Here is an 18,143-nt window from a genome sequence, read left to right as displayed (position 1 = left end):
TTGGATAAGGAAACTGAAATATTAAGACAAAGAGCTGGGTAGTGAATTAATAATTATGGGTTTAGAAACTAAGTTGTCTCAGAAAGTTAGAGAATTGCTTGTACCTGCCCCTAGCGGTAATATTAATAATTTTTTAAAATTATGTTGATAACGTGGAGAGGGGGAAGCCCTCAGTGGAAGATCACAGGAGGAATTTATGTAATAATAACAATAATAATAATAATAATAATAATAATAATAATAATAACCCGTGGAGGCCTGGGAAAAGAATAGGCCTCCGGTATGTTCTGCCAGTCGTAAAAGGCGACGAAAAGAACAAACCACTAATAGGGCTAACCCCCCATTTAGTGTGATTAGTTGGTTCAGGACAGAACTAATGAAGCCTCGGACAAGGGCTGTCATGGTCGGGGACGACGCTTGAACCTTATGCCCATCCCCAATGGTAACGACACTGCTAGCCACACGATAAATGATTTAAATCCAAATAGAGGTGTTTTGCAGGATATGCTTCCTGCAACCACCCTAGAAGGAAAACAAAGACAGAGGATGAGATGGTCAGATGAAGTTAACCGCCACCTCATGTTCTGTTATTACCAAGCAACAAACTTAGGAACCAACACAACTGGATACAGATCTCAAGTATACACAACATTTATTACCAGATACTCAGAATTAAAATTTTTAACAGAACAACGATTAGCTGATCAGATCTGTGTAGTAATCAAAAATAGCAGGATACCCCAGTCAGAATTAGAAAACATCAAACAACAAGTACAACAAATACTGGAACAAAATAATGTGCAATCAGAAGAAGAAGAAAATACAGTAATGGACTCAAACATCCCAGAGCATGCAAACAAAGAACAACACGCATCAATTAAACAATCAGAGGAAAACTAAATCGTAAGACAGCCACCAGCACAAGCACAAAAAGAACACGAAGTGACACACATGTTAGATATAGAAGAAAAATTTCAGCTGACATATATAGAATACAAAGACACAAATACAGACATTAGACTATTCTTGCATAGACCACAAAATAACCCACTAGTCAAAACAATAATAACAACTATCAACACAATCATACACAATAAAATAAATGAAAATTCAACTATGGAAGAGTTACAACTACTGGTTTATATAGGAGCACTCACTACACTAAATATACACACTAGGCAGAGATCAGAACCAACCAACACACAGAAGAAACCCACAAAACCAGCATGGCAACACAGGCTACAGATCAGAATAGAAAAACTGAGAAAAGACATCGGACAGCTAACACAATTTATAAGAAATGAAATATCAGACAAAAAACGAAAAAGGTAAAATCTCACAACAAGAAGTGATAGAGCAATTAGATGAAAAGAAGCAGAAATTACAAGCATTGGCCAAACGACTTAGAAGATACAAAAAAAGTGAAAATAGAAGGAAACAAAACCAAACATTCAACACAAACTAAAAGAAATTTTACCAGACAATAGATAACACACACATTAAAATAGACAATCCACCAAACATAACAGACATGGAACACTTCTGGAGCAACATATGGTCAAACCCGGTGCAACATAACAGGCATGCACGGTGGATACAAGCAGAAACAGACTCATACAAGATGATACCACAAATGCCTGAAGTGATAATTTTGCAACATGAAGTCACCCGAGCAATTAATTCTACGCACAATTGGAAAGCCCCTGGAAATGATAAAATAGCAAATTTCTGGCTAAAGAAGTTCACCTCAACACATTCACATCTAACTAAATTATTTAACATTTACATTGCAGACCCATACATATTCCCTGATACACTTACACATGGAATAACTTATCTGAAACCTAAAGATCAAGCAGACACAGTAAACCCAGCAAAATATCGCCCCATAACATGTCTACCAACAATATACAAAATATTAACTTCAGTAATTACACAGAAATTAATGACACATACAACACAGAACAAAATGATAAATGAAGAACAAAATGGCTGCTGCAAAGGAGCACGAGGATGTAAAGAGCAACTGATAATAGATGCAGAGGTGATATATCAAGCTAAAACTAAACAAAGGTCGCTACATTATGCATACATTGATTACCAAAAAGCTTTTGATAGTGTACCCCACTCATGGTTGCTACAAATATTGGAAATATACAAAGTAGATCCTAAATTGATACAGTTCCTAAACATAGTAATGAAAAATTGGAAAACCACACTTAATATCAAAGCAAATTCAAATAATATCACATCACAGCCAATACAGATTAAGTGTGGAATATACCAAGGAGACTCATTAAGTCCTTTCTGGTTCTGCCTTGCTCTGAACCCACTATCTAACATGCTAAACAATACAAATTATGGATATAATATTACTGGAACATACCAACACAAAATCACACATTTGCTATACATGGATGATCTAAAGCTACTGGCAGCAACAAGTCAACAACTCAACCAATTACTAAAGGTAACAGAAGTATTCAGCAATGATATAAATATGGCTTTCGGAAGAGACAAATGTAAGAAAAATAGCATAGTCAAGGGAAAACACACTAAACAAGAAGATTACATCTTGAATAACCACAGTGACTGCATAGAAGCGATGGAAAAAACAGATGCCTATAAATATCGAGGATAAAGACAAAAACTAGGAATAGATAATACAAATATTAAAGAAGAACTAAAAGAAAAATATAGACAAAGACTAACAAAAATACTGAAAACAGAATTGACAGCAAGAAACAAGACAAAAGCTGTAAATACTTATGCTATACCAATATTGACCTACTCGTTTGGAGTAGTGAAATGGAGTAACACAGACCTAGAAGCACTCAATACACTTACACGATCACAATGTCACAAATATAGAATACATCACATACATTCAGCAACAGAAAGATTCACATTAAGCAGAAAGGATGGAGGAAGGGGATTTATCGACATAAAAAACCTACATTATGGACAGGTAGACAATTTAGGAAAATTCTTTATAGAACGAGCAGAAACTAGCAAAATACACAAAGCAATCACTCATATAAATACATTGGCTACACCATTGGAATTTCATAACCACTTCTACAACCCTTTAGATCACATAACATCAACAGATACGAAGAAAGTAAAGTGGAAAAAGAAAACACTACATGGCAAGCACCCGTATCATCTAACACAGCCACACATCGATCAAGAAGCGTCCAACACATGGCTAAGAAAAGGCAGTATATACAGTGAGACGGAAGGATTCATGAGTGCAGTACAGGATCAAACAATGAAAACCAGATATTACAGCAAGCATATTATTAAAGATCCCAATACCACAACAGATAAATGCAGACTTTGTAAACAACAAATAGAAACAGTAGATCACATCACAAGCGGATGTACAATACTAGCAAATACAGAATACCCCAGAAGACATGACAATGTAGCAAAAATAATACATCAACAACTTGCCATACAACATGAACTAATAAAACAACACGTGCCCACATACAAGTATGCACCACAAAATGTGCTGGAGAGTGATGAATACAAATTATACTGGAACAGAACCATTTTAACAGATAAAACAACACCACATAACAAACCTGACATCGTACTCACCAATAAAAAGAAGAAATTAACACAACTAATCGAAATATCCATACCCAATACAACAAATATACAAAAGAAAACAGGAGAAAAAATTGAAAAATACACCCAACTGGCTGAGGAAGTCAAGGACATGTGGCATGAGGATAAAGTTGACATTATACCAATTATACTATCAACTACAGGAGTCATACCACACAATATCCACCAGTACATCAACGCAATACAGCTACATCCAAACGTATATATAGAACTACAGAAATTTGTAATTATTGATACATGTTCAACTACCCGAAAGTTCCTAAATGCAATATAACATATTCCGTACAGTTAAAAGGAAGTCACGCTTGATCAAGGTCCGCGTCACTTTCCGTTTTTAACCAGACATAACGTCTGAGAAAGGAAAGAAATAATGATAATAATAATAAATCAGGTAAATAGGATGAACAAAATTAATTATAGTAGAAATTCAAGGAATGGTTGGGTGGAGGATAGCCAGAATGGGCATAGAAATAGTAGGAGAAATTAAAGGAACAGAAATAACAAGTATGTGCTGAACATTCTGTGTTGAATGCAATTACATTGGGATAATGCTTACCTCAGCTCTCTCTAATTTTTCATGTTCCCTGAGGCATTCAAACTCTTCTCCTATCCTATATGTGGTTCATAAGTGAATCAGAAACATTCTATCATCGACTTTCGTATGATTATGCTGCAGGGTACTTTAGTAAAGGAATATTTTAGAAAACACTTCTTCATTGTTATATATAAACGTTGTGTTAGTGATGAATAATGGAATCATAACAGGAAGCAAGAAAAGGCAATATAAAAAAAAAACATCAGTGTTATTTGGTAAAAATCTAGGAGATACTGTGTTTATTCTGGTTTTATGAAATATAATGAAAGTAAATTGGTGTCATGGTTAAAGAATCTGTCAAAGAGGTAAGCTAAACAGAAAATGTAGACTGGCAACGGCAAGGAAAGCGTTTATGAAGAAGAGAAATTTGTTAACATCGAGTATAGATTTAAGTGTCAGGAAGTCATTTCTGAAAGTATTTGTATGGAGTGTAGCCATGTATGGAAGTGAAATATGGACGGTAAATAGTTTGGACAAGAAGAGAATAGAAGCTTTTGAAATGTGGTGCTACAGAAGAATGCTGAAGATTAGATGGGTAGATCACATAACTAATGAGGAGGTACTGAATAGGATTGCGGAGAAGAGGAGTTTGTGGCACAATTTAACCAGAAGAAGGGATCAGTTGGTAGGACATGTTCTGAGGCATCAAGGGATCACCAATTTAGTATTGGAGGGCAGCGTGGAGGGTAAAAATCGTAGGGGGAGACCAAGAGATGAATACACTAAGCAGATTCAGAAGGATGTAGGTTGCAGTAGGTACTGGGAGATGAAGAAGCTTGCACAGGATAGAGTAGCATGGAGAGCTGCATCAAACCAGTCTCAGGACTGAAGACCACAACAACAACAACAAGCAGAGCAGGGATTTCGAGAAAAATGACGTTTTTGATAAATTTGGATGCACTGTTGATGCGGTCATTAACAATCATAGAACTTCTCTTTGAAGTTCTTTTTATATCTATTTGGACAAGAAGAGAATAGAAGCTTTCGAAATGTGGTGCTACAGAAGAATGCTGAAGATTAGATGTGTAGATCACATAACTAATGAGGAAGTATTGAATAGGATTGGGGAGAAGAGAAGTTTGAAAGAATGGATCGGTTGGTAGGACATGTTCTGAGGCATCAAGGGATCACCAGTTTAGTATTGGAGGGCAGCGTGGAGGGTAAAAATCGTAGAGGGAGACCAAGAGTTGAATACTCTAAGCAGATTCAGAAGGATGTAGGTTGCAGTAGGTACTGGGAGATGAAGAAGCTTGCACAGGATAGAGTAGCGTGGAGAGCTGCATCAAACAAGTCTCAGGACTTAAGACCACAACAACAACATATCTATTCCAGTTCCGAAGGTTTTCGTTCAGAAACATTAAAATGAATTTTAATTAGGGGGTGTTTCCCACCTTAGCGACCGTATAGTCACATATAAAAAAATGTGTGTCTTATTTTGCTCCACAAAACATATTCAAAGGCAATCAGAATCGAAGTGGATCCCTTCAGTTGGTTTACAACTTGTTAGTCGACAACTATATGTCTTTTCAGATACAGTAAGTTTTGTTAACATTATTTCAAATTTAGTTCCTAGGGTGCGACATATTCTCAAACTCACCAAATCAGTTACATAAAAACTGGCAAGTTTAGCCCCAGCCTCGGAAAAATTTCTATGGACACCCATGTATGCTTTACATCATACTTGTAACAAAAATTATAAATTCTCCCATGATCGTTTGCGAAAAGGAACAAAACTGAAGGAAGAGAGGAAGAACGTAAGTCTACTTGAGCATACTACAGATGTTTTGTAGTGCTTCCAGAATTTCAGTGTAAATTCTAGAATCACTCGGCCGTCTACCGTCTCGAACACACGATTTTTTAAATATAAGTGTGAGAGAGCCTGTCTACTGCGAGTCGCCTGTCTGTGTGCGCAGGTCCGAAGTGTGTAATAAGAAGCCGTAGACATGGCGGTCGAACGGCACCGACAAGTGTTTGCCGGTAGCGCCATGGAAGCCGTAGTTAAAAAACAAGGGGTGTTTATGTATTCTGGGCTGTTTTATAACTTTGACTATTGTTATGAAAAAAAAGAACAGTTAAAATATTGTTCATTATAGATCGTTTTGGACATGGAGAGAATAAGACCTGTTTTCAGATTCAGAACGAGAATGGACGTGGGTTTTAAGCCAACCTTTTCTTATGAGTAAATGAACTCTGTTTTTAACCTTTGGACACACGAAGAGATGTACTTGATAGTGTTTGTTTAGGTAGAGAATGAGTTTTGTAAGGATTTGATGTTCAAATATACGTAGTGAAGTTAAGCAAAAGAAACTGCGTACGTCTGCGTATTTTTATAAATAGAAAGTCTTGAGAAATTACTGTTCCTAGCAGATATACGTCGGAGAAGGAGAGAAAAGGAAGTTGCAGCAGCAAGCTAACCACCAAGGAAAGTCGGCTGACCGTCTCAAGTAAGTCTATCGTTAAGGAAGTGGGATTTTGCACACATACTTCGCCACTTTAAGTCGTCCAAACCGTTAGTGTGTATAGATTCGCATCTGAAGCCTTCGTAGCCCCTTCAGCGCACGAGAAATTTCAATATTGCTGTCAGTCTTTTGTGTGGTGTTACAGTTTCTCTCATGATGAATCCTGCTTTTTAACAGAAAACGTTGCAAGTAAATGGAGGGTTACACATGTTTTTTTTCTAGCTCTGAAATAATTATAGCAATCATATTGCACTTACTGACAACATCAATTCCTGTCGCGTTTGCAGTAGCGTTCTCGCTTCCCGCGCCCGAGTTCCCGGGTTCGATTCCCGGCGGGGTCAGGGATTTTCTCTGCCTCGTGATGACTGGGTGTTGTGTGCTGTCCTTAGGTTAGTTAGGTTTAGGTAGTTCTAAGTTCTAGGGTTCAAATGGCTCTGAGCACTATGGGACTCAACTGCTGTGATCGTAAGTCCCCTAGAACTTAGAACTACTTAAACCTAACTAACCTAAGGACAGCACACAACACCCAGCCATCACGAGGCAGAGAAAATCCCTGACCCCGCCGGGAATCGAACGCGGGAACCCGGGCGTGGGAAGCGAGAACCATACCGCACGACCACGAGATGCGGGCTAAGTTCTAGGTGACTGATGACCATAGATGTTGAGTCCCATAGTGCTCAGAGCCATTTGAACCTGTTGTGTTTCAAACTGGTTGTTTTTGACAAGTGCGAAGTCTTTTCCGGTTCTTTATGGTTGGGACCTTTTCTCAGCCATTGTTCTTATGCCACGTTACATGCCAACAGACGGGGCAGTTTCATTAACGATGCAGTCACGGGCACGTGCAAACACGATACTTCCTCTCTGTCATTCTGTCATGTCTCTACGTCGACACACCTTTGAGCACTGAGTCCATACAACCGACTGGCAGACTGGAAGAGCTAAACGTTTCTACCAAGCTGCTGCCTGGCTTTGCGCTTGTCTTAACACGAACTTGGCTTTGTTAACCTCCCACATTTATGAGGTCCGTGAGAAAACTAATGACTCATTTTTTATCTAACGAAATTTTATTTTATTTTTTTCAAACAGTTTTGCCCTCTCCAAAGTAGTTTCCTTCAGCACTTGTACACCAGTCTTGGTAGCAGCGCTGACTTCAACTGGTAAAGCCTTTAAAATGTTGCCCACGTTCTTTTGAATGTACTCCAGAGTTACAAAAAAAAGTCCTTTGAATACATTTTTCAAGTGCGGGGAAAAAGAGTCACAAGGACTCGGATCATGTGAATAGGTGGCCTGTGGAAAAACCGGGAATGACTTCTGAGGGCAAAAATTACGTAATGCAAATGGCCGTGTGACATAAGGCGTTGTCACGATGCAGCACCCACTTGTCTTCATTGTCCAGCCTCATTCGATTCACCCTTTGCCCGAGCCTTTCAAGGACATCTTTGTAAAACACTTAGTTGACAATTGTCCTAGAGGAACAAATTCTTTATGCACGACACCCGCAAATCCGCATTGTTTTGATCATTGATTTTCTCATTCGAGCTCTTTTTCGGTCGAGGAGACCCAATTCTGCACAAACCTTCCGCATGTACAAAACTTTTGTCAAAATTTGATGTATGGTGAAAGTGTGTAACAGGTCACTCGTCATCCTTATTGTTAAACGTCGGTTTCATCTCTCAGCGGCACGCACACGTTCGACATTTACATCGCATTCTTGATGTTGAAGGTCTCCATGGGCGAGGTTCATCTTCAATGTGTTCTCGTCCTTCCAAATATGATTTGTGCCAGCGAAAAAGCTGTGCTCTTGAAAAGGTATGTTCCCCATAGGCCTGTCTCAACTTTCAAAAGGTTACATTCGCGGATTTTCCAAGGTTAACACAAAACTTGATGGCATAACCTTCCCCTAAATTCCGCGGATCCATTTTCGTAGCTTCACTCATTGCGCTCTCAAAAATAACATGATGGCGGTAAGGAGCTGATACTCGGACTGAGCATCTGAAATGGATGAACACACCAGTCTAAACAAGTAGAACAACACAGTTTTGCCAGTCTCATAAATTTTCTCTCACACCTCGTATTACTCTCATATTTGCGCTTTGTAGGTTTGGTTGATTATTCATCTCTGTACTTTGGCGACAGTCTTGTAAGAAGAGTAATTCCATTCCGTCTCACATTGCTGGAGGCTTTGCATAGGTTCACGAATGCTAGGAAAAATCTTTTTCTTCATTCTGTCTTCAGTTATTAGGTCGTATTTAAAAACAATTTATGTTTGTTTTTTGATGCGTTAGACTATCAGATAAATCATAAACCAGTTACCTGCGAACATCATTACGTACAACTTAACAGCTCGTCCCTGTTAGATGCAAAGTACAGGGTGCCTACACCGTAGTTCCCTAATTTGTGAGGCAATTTAAAAATAGTAAATCTCTCTTTGTTTCAGGTCTGACTCATCCGTTGGGTGCAGAAGGGTTTGAAGATGCTGCCTAAATTCGTACAACATCTGACGCACTTTCATTGTTGAATTGTTGTCCGCAGAAGCGGAAATGGCGTCAGTTCAGGAGAAGGCACAAACTGTGGTTTGGTACGCAGTTTAAATCCATTGTTATGGTGCAAAGGCAGATTCGTGGTGTTTACAGGTAAGCAGCACCAGACACCAAGAGCATAAAAGCATGGCACAGTCAGTTTCTGGAAACTGGTAGCATTACAAAGGGCCATGGAGGAGGTTAAGAATATCCGCCAAACATTCCAACTAAGTCCACGAAAATCAGTTCGCCAAGCTTCACGACAACTTCAGATGCCTCATGCAACTGTTTATAAAGTCCTGAGATACTGCAGGCCATAAAGCCTGATGACAAGCAGGCGACGATACGAATTTGCATGTGAAATACTTAAGCGAATCGACCAGAGTCTTGTGTAATGTTTTCCGACGAGGCCACATTCTACACCACCGACCATTAAAATTGCTACACAAAGAAGAAATACAGATAAACGGGTATTCATTGGACAAATAAATTATACTAGAACTGACATGTGATAACATTTTCACGCAATTTGGGTGCATAGGTCCTGAGAAATCAGTACCCAGAACAACCACCTCTGGCCGTAATAACGGCCTTGATACGCCTGGGCATTGAGTCAAACAGAGCTCGGATGGCGTGCACAGGTACAGCTGCCCATGCAGCTTCAACACGATACCACAGTTCATCAAGAGTAGTGACGCCGTATTGTGACGAGCCAGTTGCTCGGCCCCCCACTGGTCAGACGTTTTCAATTGGTGAGAGATACGGAGAATGTGCTGGCCAGGGCAGCAATCGAACATTTTCTGAATCCAGAAAGGCCCGTACAGGACCTGCAACATGCGGTCGTGCATTATGCTGCTGAAATGTAGGGTTTCGCAGGGATCGAATGAAGGGTAGAGCCACGGGTCGTAACACATCTGAAATGTAACGACCACTGTTCAAAGTGCAGTCAATGCGAACAAGAGGTGACCGAGACGTATAACCAATGCCACCCCATACCATCACGCCAGTATGGCGATGACGAATACAAGCTTCCAATGTGCATTCACCACGATGTCGCCAAACACGGATGCAACCATCATGATGCTGTAAACAGAACCCGAATTCATCCGAAAAAATGACGTTTTGCCATTCGCGCACTCTGGTTCGTCATTGAGTACACCATCGTAGGTGCTCCTGTCTGTGATGCAGCGTCAAGGGTAACTGCAGCCATGGTCTCCGAGCTGATAGTCCATGCTGCTGCAAACGTCGTCGAACTGTTCGTGCAGATGATTGTTGTCTTGCAAACGTCCCCATATGTTGACTCAGGGATCGAGACGTGGCTTCTCCGTTACAGCCATGCGGATAAGATGCCTGTAATCTCGACTGCTAGTGATAAGAGGACGTTGGGCGTCCCGTATTACCCTCCTGAACCCACCGATTCCATATTCTGTTAACAGTCATTGGATCACGACCAACGCGAGCAGCAATGTCGCGATACGATAAACCGCAATCGCGGTCGGCTACAATCCGAACTTTATCAAAGTCGGAAACGTGATGGTATGCATTTCTCCTCCTTACACGAGGCATCGCAACAACGTTTCACCAGGCAACACCGGTCAACTGCTGTTTGTGTATGAGAAATCGCTTGGAAACTTTCCTCATGTCAGCACGTTGTAGGTCTCGCCAACGGCGCCAACCTTGTGTGAATGCTCTGAAAAGCTAATCATTTGCATATCACAGCATCTTCTTCCTGTCGGTTAAATTTCGCGTCTGTAGCACGTCATCTTCGTGGTGTAGCAATTTTAATGGCCAGTAGTGTATTTATCTGGAACTGTGAAAACCATAACATTGGAATTTGGTGGTCGCAGAATGCACACAGTGTCAGGGAAAAGATAAGAGAGAGCCTGAAAGTGAACGTTTGGTGTGGCCTCGCGTTTTACGAGATAATTGGACCATTCTTCTTTGCTGAAACAACTGTTACATGAACGACGTACCTAGGGCATGCTGGAGATCTTTCTTTCCCCAGGTTGAAGACTCGCAGTCAGACCTTTGGTTTCAACAAGATGGTGCTCCACCTCACTAGTAGCTGGATGTTCGGAAAGCTCTAAATGCATTTTCAGGACGCGGGTTAGGACGAGGTGCACCCATGAATTGGCCTCCACGTCCTCCTGACATCACAGTGTCGGATTCTTTTTCATTGTGGATTCTTTTTCTTCGGGCATGTTGCAGCGAACCCGGAAGGAAAGTGGAAACAGACTCGACATTCTTCGTGTCACCGGAGGGGCTCAGGTGGAAGTGTTTTGATCTTTTATTGTAATTTTTTCAAAACCTATCTTCACATGCAACCAATAAATTTCGGTGTAGACACCCTGTATATTCAAACACGAATTACGAAAAATCTGTGCAGTTATCTTAGGTTAAAGGGTCGCCATCTCCTCATCGTATCGATTGACAGTACTGCGAGTACCTGGATGGTAGGCAGTAGTCGGAAACTATGGTTTTCTCGTCATTTAACCCCATCATCAGAAGTTCTATTTGTTACTTCGGTGAGTTGACTGCCTATTCCGTTTCCTCCGGTCCCCTCTGACCTCCGGATACAACCGGGTGGGATGGGGCGGGGGGGGGGAGGGGGGGGGGAAGGAAGGTGGATGGGTGGATGGGGAAGACAGAAGTCGGAAGCGCCAAATGTGGTTTATGTGGCTTGCCAGTCGGCTCGTCAGCCGGCAGCCGGGCAGATCGGTGCTAGCAGCTGGGTACAGCCGCAGCCGCAGCCGCAGCCGCCACTATGCCTCTGCTCGTACTGCCGCTCCTGTTCTGCCTCGCGGCCGCCTTCTCTCCGTTCTACGACGTCCCGCAGCCTATGATAGAAGCCCTCAAGCCGCGAGGACTCCGGATATCCATACCAGGTGAGCCAGCCGGCCAGGAGCGTCGCATTTGCAGGACTGCGGCCGTCAACCGGCGCCCAGGTTGATGCCATGTTGCTTGATTTTCAGAAGGCAATCACTACTCATCATACAATTAAGGCTTTTACGACCGCATGTTTCAGCTACTGAGAACTTTTCCGAGTTGTATGGCCGTGGTCTATGGAACTCTTCAATCCCTGACGTTGGACATCTTAAGATGAAACGTCAGGGATTGAAGAGTTCCATGGACCACGGCCATATAACCCGGAAAAATTCTCAGCAGCTGAATCACTACTCAGTACTACTGCTCAGTCAACAACGTACGAGAATGAGATTTTCACTCTGCAGCGGAGTGTGCGCTGATATGAAACTTCCTGGCACATTAAAACTGTGTGCCGGACCGAGACCGAAACTCGGGACCCTTGCCTTTCGCGGGCAAGTTCTCTCGCTTCGGCACACAGTTTTAATCTGCCAGGAAGTTTCATATCAGCGCACACTCCGCTGCAGAGTGAAAATCTCATTCTGGAAACATCCCCCAGGCTGTGGCTAAGCCGTGTCTCCGCAATATCCTTTCTTTCAGGAGTGCTAGTTCTGCAAGGTTCGCAGGAGAGCTTCTGTAAAGTTTGGAAGGTAGGAGACGAGGTACTGGCAGAAGTAAAACTGTGAGAACGGGGCGTGAGTCGCGCTTGGGTAGCACAGATGGTAGAGCACTTGTCCGCGAAAGGCAAAGGTCCCGAGTTCGAGTATCGGTCCGGCACACAGTTATAATCTGCAAGGAAGTTTAACAACGTACGATATTACCAGATACCGGACCAGAGTTTCTGATTGGATTCAGGACATATTAGCACACAATACATAATCCTAAACGGGACGAAATCGACAGACGTAAACATACCGCAAGGGAACGTTGTGGTGCCACTACAGCTTTCAATATAGGATGATTCAGTTGCCCTTACCGATGTAGTTTTATGCAACCCTCAATTCTGTACCTGGTCTTCAAAAACCACGCGTAATATTCTCATTTTCAGTCGCTAGCTACGCGCAAACTATTAGTCCTACAGAATATTTCATGTAGCTACGTTTTGTACTGAGATACGGTTTCACTAGCGGCCGTAGTTTTCGACTTATTCTACGAAAAAGTCCAAAAATGACCTTCAAATATACCTACACCCTCACCCACACTCAACTCTCACTAGTCAGGTTTCTAGTATGTTGTTCGTGGCATTACCGTCTTAAACTCATTCCGCACAGCCCATGAAGGCCCAAAGGTACCGACTGGCCGCCGTGTCATCCTCACTCCACAGGCGTCACTGGATACGGATATGGAGGGGCATGTGGTCAGCACACCGCGCTCCCGGCCGTATGTCAGTTGCCGGGACCGTAGCAGCTACTTCTCAATCAAGTAGCTCCTCAGTTTGCCTCACAAGGGCTGAGTGCATCCCGCTTGCCAACAGCGCTCGGGAGACCGGATGGTCACCCATCCAAGTGGTAGCCCAGCCCGACAGCACTTAACTTCGGTGATCTGACGGGAACCGGTGTTACCACTGCGGCAAGGCTGTTGGCGCATTACCTTCCACCATTGTATAAAATTTCCGACTACACGAACTAATCCTGATATTCGATCTCTTTTGGTCTCTACTGACTGATCTATCACGCCAGCATAGTCGTTTGTTTCGTTAACATTATTAAACATACCCTTGCGTGGAATGAAAGAAAAACGACTTTTGAACACATTACGCTGAAACAAATTACATTCACAGTTCGATCCAAACTTAACACTCACAAGGAACGTAGTTTCGGAGCCAGAAGGTCTGACGGATACAAAAAATGAAACTTATTCTTTTCTGCTGTTAAAATTTCGAAAAATGCTAGGTAAAATTTACGTAAACGTCAACTCCACAATTTGTCAGTGGTGCTCGACTCAGCCAGTGGTGTAGTAAGGCCAGTCAGTGAAGCCCAAAAAAAGTCGAATGTGGGGAAATAATTCGTGCATCGCAAATTTTTGTACGTTGATAGGAGGGAGTGACATGAAAAACAGACTAACAATCCTGACCGGTGGGACTGAGCGTGGGACTGGGGGTGCGTTTGATGGTCACTTTTGTACATTTTTCTTGAATGATTAAAAAATTACGGTCCCTAGCGAAAATGCATCACAGTACAAAATTTGATAACATTAAATTTCCTCCAAAAAGGTGCAGTTCATTTTTTCTATAGGTGTAATTGTTTGCGCGTAGCGGGCGAAAGAATATGAAAATCTAGTTTGCGGTTTTTGAAGTCGAGATATAACACTGCATTCTGCATAAAAGTACATCAGTAGGGGCACTTTACTCATCCTGTATACAGGGTGGTCCATTGACAGTGACCGGGCCAAATATCTCACGAAATAAGCATCAAACGAAAAAACTACAAAGCACGAATCTCGTCTGGCTTGAAGGGGGAAACCAGATGGCCCGCTATACGGCGCTGCCATAGGTCAAAAGGATATCAACTGCGTTTTTTAAAAATAGGAACCCCCTTTTTATTACATATTCGCGTAGTACGTAAAGAAATATGAATCTTTTGGTTGGACCACGTTTTTCGCTTTGTGATAGATGGCGCTGTAATAGTCACAAACGTGTAAGTACGTGGTATCACGTAACATTCCGCCAGTGCGGACGGTTTTTGCTTCGTGATACATTACCCGTGTTAAAATGGACCGTTTACCAATTGCGGAAAAGGTCGATATCGTGTTGATGTATGGCTATTGTGATCAAAATGCCCAACGGGCGTGTGCTATGTATGCTGCTCGGTATCCTGGACGACATCTTTCAGGTGTCCTGACCGTTCGCCGGATAGTTAAGTTATTTAAGGAAACAGGAAGTGTTCAGCCACATGTGAAACGTCAACCACGACCTGCAACAAATGATGATGCCCAAGTAGGTGTTTTACCTGCTGTCGCGGCTAATCCGCACATTAGTAGCAGACAAACTGCGCGAGAATCGGGAATCTCAAAAACGTCGGTGTTGAGAATGCTACATCAACATTGATTGCATCCGTACCATATTTCTATGCACCAGAAATTGCATGGCGACGACTTTGAACGTCGTGTACAGTTCTGCCACTGGGCACAAGAGAAATTACGGGACGAAGACAGATTTCAAATGGCTCTGAGCACTATGGGACTCAACATCTGAGGTCATCAGTCACCTAGAACTTAGAACTACTTAAACCTAACTAACCTAAGGACATCACACACATCCATGCCCGAGGCAGGATTGAAGATAGATTTTTTGCACGAGTTCTATTTAGCGACAAAGCGTCATTCACAAGCAGCGGTAACGTAAACCGGCATAATATGCACTATTGGGCAACGGAAAATACACGATGGCTGCGACAAGTGGAACATCAGCGACCTTGGCGGGTTAATGTATGGTGCGGCAATATGGAAGGAAGGATAATTGGCCCCCATTTTATCTATGGCAATCTAAATGATGCAATGAATGCTGATTTCCTGCGTAATGTTCTACCGATGTCACTACAAGATGTTTCACTGCATGACAGAATGGCCATATACTTCCAACATGATGGATGTCCGGCACATAGCTCGCGTGCGGGTGAAGCGGTATTGAATAGCATATTTCAAGAGAGGTGGATTGGTCGTCGAAGCACCATACCATGGCCCGCACGTTCATCGGACCTGACGTCCCCGGATTTCTTTCTGTGGGGAAAGTTGAAGGATATTTGCTATCGTGATCCACCGACAACGCCTGACAACATGCGTCAGCGCATTGTCAATTCATGTGCGAACATTACGGAAGGCGAAGTACTCGCTGTTGAGTGGAATGTGGTTACACGTATTGCCAAATGCACTGAGGTTGACGGACATCATTTTGAGCATTTATTGCATTAATGTGGTATTTACAGGTAATCACGTTGTAACGGCATGCGTTCTCACAAATATGTTCACAAAGGTACATGTATCACATTGGAACAAACGAAATAAGATAGTTCAAACGTACCTACGTTCTGTATTTTAATTTAAAAACCTACCCGTTACCAACTGTCCGTCTAAAATTATGTGCCATATGTTTGTGACTATTACAGCGCCATATATCACAAAGCGAAAAGTGATCCAACTAAAAGAGTCATATTTATTTATGTACTACACGAATATATAATAAAAAAATGGGTTCCTATTTTTACAAGCCTCGTGATGACTGGGTGTTGTGTGATGTCCTTAGGTTAGTTAGGTTTAAGTAGTTCTAAGTTCTAGGGGACTGATGACCATAGATGTTGAGTCCCATAGTGCTCAGAGCCATTTGAAACAATTCTATTTTAAAAAAACGCAGTTGATATCCGTTTGACCTATGGCGGGCCAAGCATAGCGCCATCTGGTTTCACTCTTCAAGCTAGACGAGTTTCTTTCTTTGTAGTTTTTTTTTTTTTGGCGCTTATTTCGTGAGATATATGGCCCGGTCACGGTAAGTGAACCACCCTGTATACAACTGCTTCGATGGATGCCGCTCGAAGTTCCCTGCGGCTTTTCGCAGACGTTGCTGTTGCCTGCAGGATGGTTGCAGCTCTGGAAGACGACCTGCAGAGTATCGACGAATTCTGCTGGGCATGGTAGATGACTTTGAACGCAAATAAATATAACGCATTTCATACAAAAACGCGAAGACGTCCATTATTGTTGCATAACGCTATTAGCAATAAATCGCTCTTAACTGAAACAACTATAAAATCGTCCAGTGCGACCTAAATTTGAATGACCATGGAAAACAAGTTATAGGGAAATCAGATGCCAGACTGAGGTACAATGATAGGCGTCCACAAGGGTGAGATGGGATTGGGTGGGGTGGGGGGCGGCAAACGAGGTCAATTTCCCCGTCCTACAGTCTGAAACAGAAACACAAACTTTTTATTCATTGCGGAGTTCTCATTTATTACGATTCTGTGATTATATTAAACCTATTCTATTCTATTATACAGTACCCAGACTATTCAGCCATTACGTAGCCGAGTGTGATAGGAAATACTGTGATCTTCGCAGTCGCTGCATAATTTTTTATTTCTTCGCTTGGCGAGGGATAACCTTGTGGGTTGCGTACAAAAACATCGGTAGGTGCAACTGAACTAGCCTGTATAAACAAATGATCTGATGGGTACCACCCGAAGCTGCCTGTGGTAAATTAAGCCATTTCCTTTGGCTCGGTCGTGGTTTCGGCGTCGTGTTACAATGAAGACGATTGTGAATCGTTGCAGAACAGCTCCAAATTAAAGTCCTTTAACATTTCTCTGCCGTTTCCTCGTAACCGGCCTTACTGTGTACCACAAAGGAAGCGTCCAACAATCGGTACGGGGAGTCAGTCGCCAGTTCCTCGGACATCCCTCTCCTCCCACATCGGTACAACATAAACATGGATGTAGTATACCAAGCCGGCATCGGTCGTAGATTCTCAAAAGCACACTGCACAGTTTAATTAGCACAGTTGTAGACTGCAGAGCATATAGCAAAGTACGTAGTGATACATAGCAGAGATGTTTTTGTATCATTTATGAACCCAAATGCATCATTCGGAAGTAAAAAACATGCCGTTTCTTGCACTAGTAATGAAAACCAAAACAGCATGAAATTTTAGTGACATGTCTGGCAGCTGTCACGTTCTCGAAAACGACGGAACGGCAATATTACTCGATAGGCAGAGACTGAATTGTAAAATTCTGCAATATACCACCGGCAGTGTAGCTCAACAAACTGTCAAACAGAGGATACGACGACTGTCTTGGTTCGATGAAAGGGTTGTTGAGAGACAGTTCTGTCCTCCCCCTCCCCCTTCCCCTCTCCCCCCTACCGCCCCTCCAGATTTTAGTGTGATTTTTGGAAGCTTACGAAACAAATTTAGGCGTATGCTCGGCCAGAATTATACTTAACATCAACTACACGGAATATTTAGCATTTTGCACACATTTATTAAACTGTGACTCCCAGTGAAACATAGGAAGTAGATGACATAACTATGTAATCCTTTAACATGATCATACCGAGCGAGGTGGCGCAGTGGTTAGACAC

The 18,143-nt window shown here is 42.2% G+C and overlaps 1 protein-coding gene and 1 pseudogene across 2 annotated transcripts in view; one reads left to right on the top strand and one right to left on the bottom strand.

The window, feature by feature from the left end:
• Nucleotides 1-18,143, top strand: part of LOC126253463 (beta-1,3-glucan-binding protein-like) — a 324,996-nt gene that overhangs the window by 177,033 nt on the left and 129,820 nt on the right. Inside the window, exon 1 of one of the 2 annotated variants that reach the window (XM_049954819.1) lies at nucleotides 11,891-12,094. The exons of the other annotated variant lie outside the window; for it this stretch is intronic. Within the exon in view, the coding sequence (XP_049810776.1) occupies nucleotides 11,974-12,094 (121 nt within the window). The 5' untranslated portion in view covers nucleotides 11,891-11,973. Of the gene's footprint in view, nucleotides 1-11,890; nucleotides 12,095-18,143 lie in introns of those variants that run through there. 2 annotated transcript variants of the gene reach the window in all.
• LOC126254058 (5S ribosomal RNA) lies at nucleotides 13,537-13,654 on the bottom strand (annotated as a pseudogene).

The sequence above is a fragment of the Schistocerca nitens genome, chromosome 4, assembly GCF_023898315.1.
Source record: "Schistocerca nitens isolate TAMUIC-IGC-003100 chromosome 4, iqSchNite1.1, whole genome shotgun sequence".
NCBI classification, from domain to species: Eukaryota; Metazoa; Arthropoda; class Insecta; order Orthoptera; family Acrididae; genus Schistocerca; species Schistocerca nitens.
The sequence above is the reverse complement of the archived record's forward strand: the minus strand, read 5'-3'. Positions and strand labels throughout refer to the sequence as shown.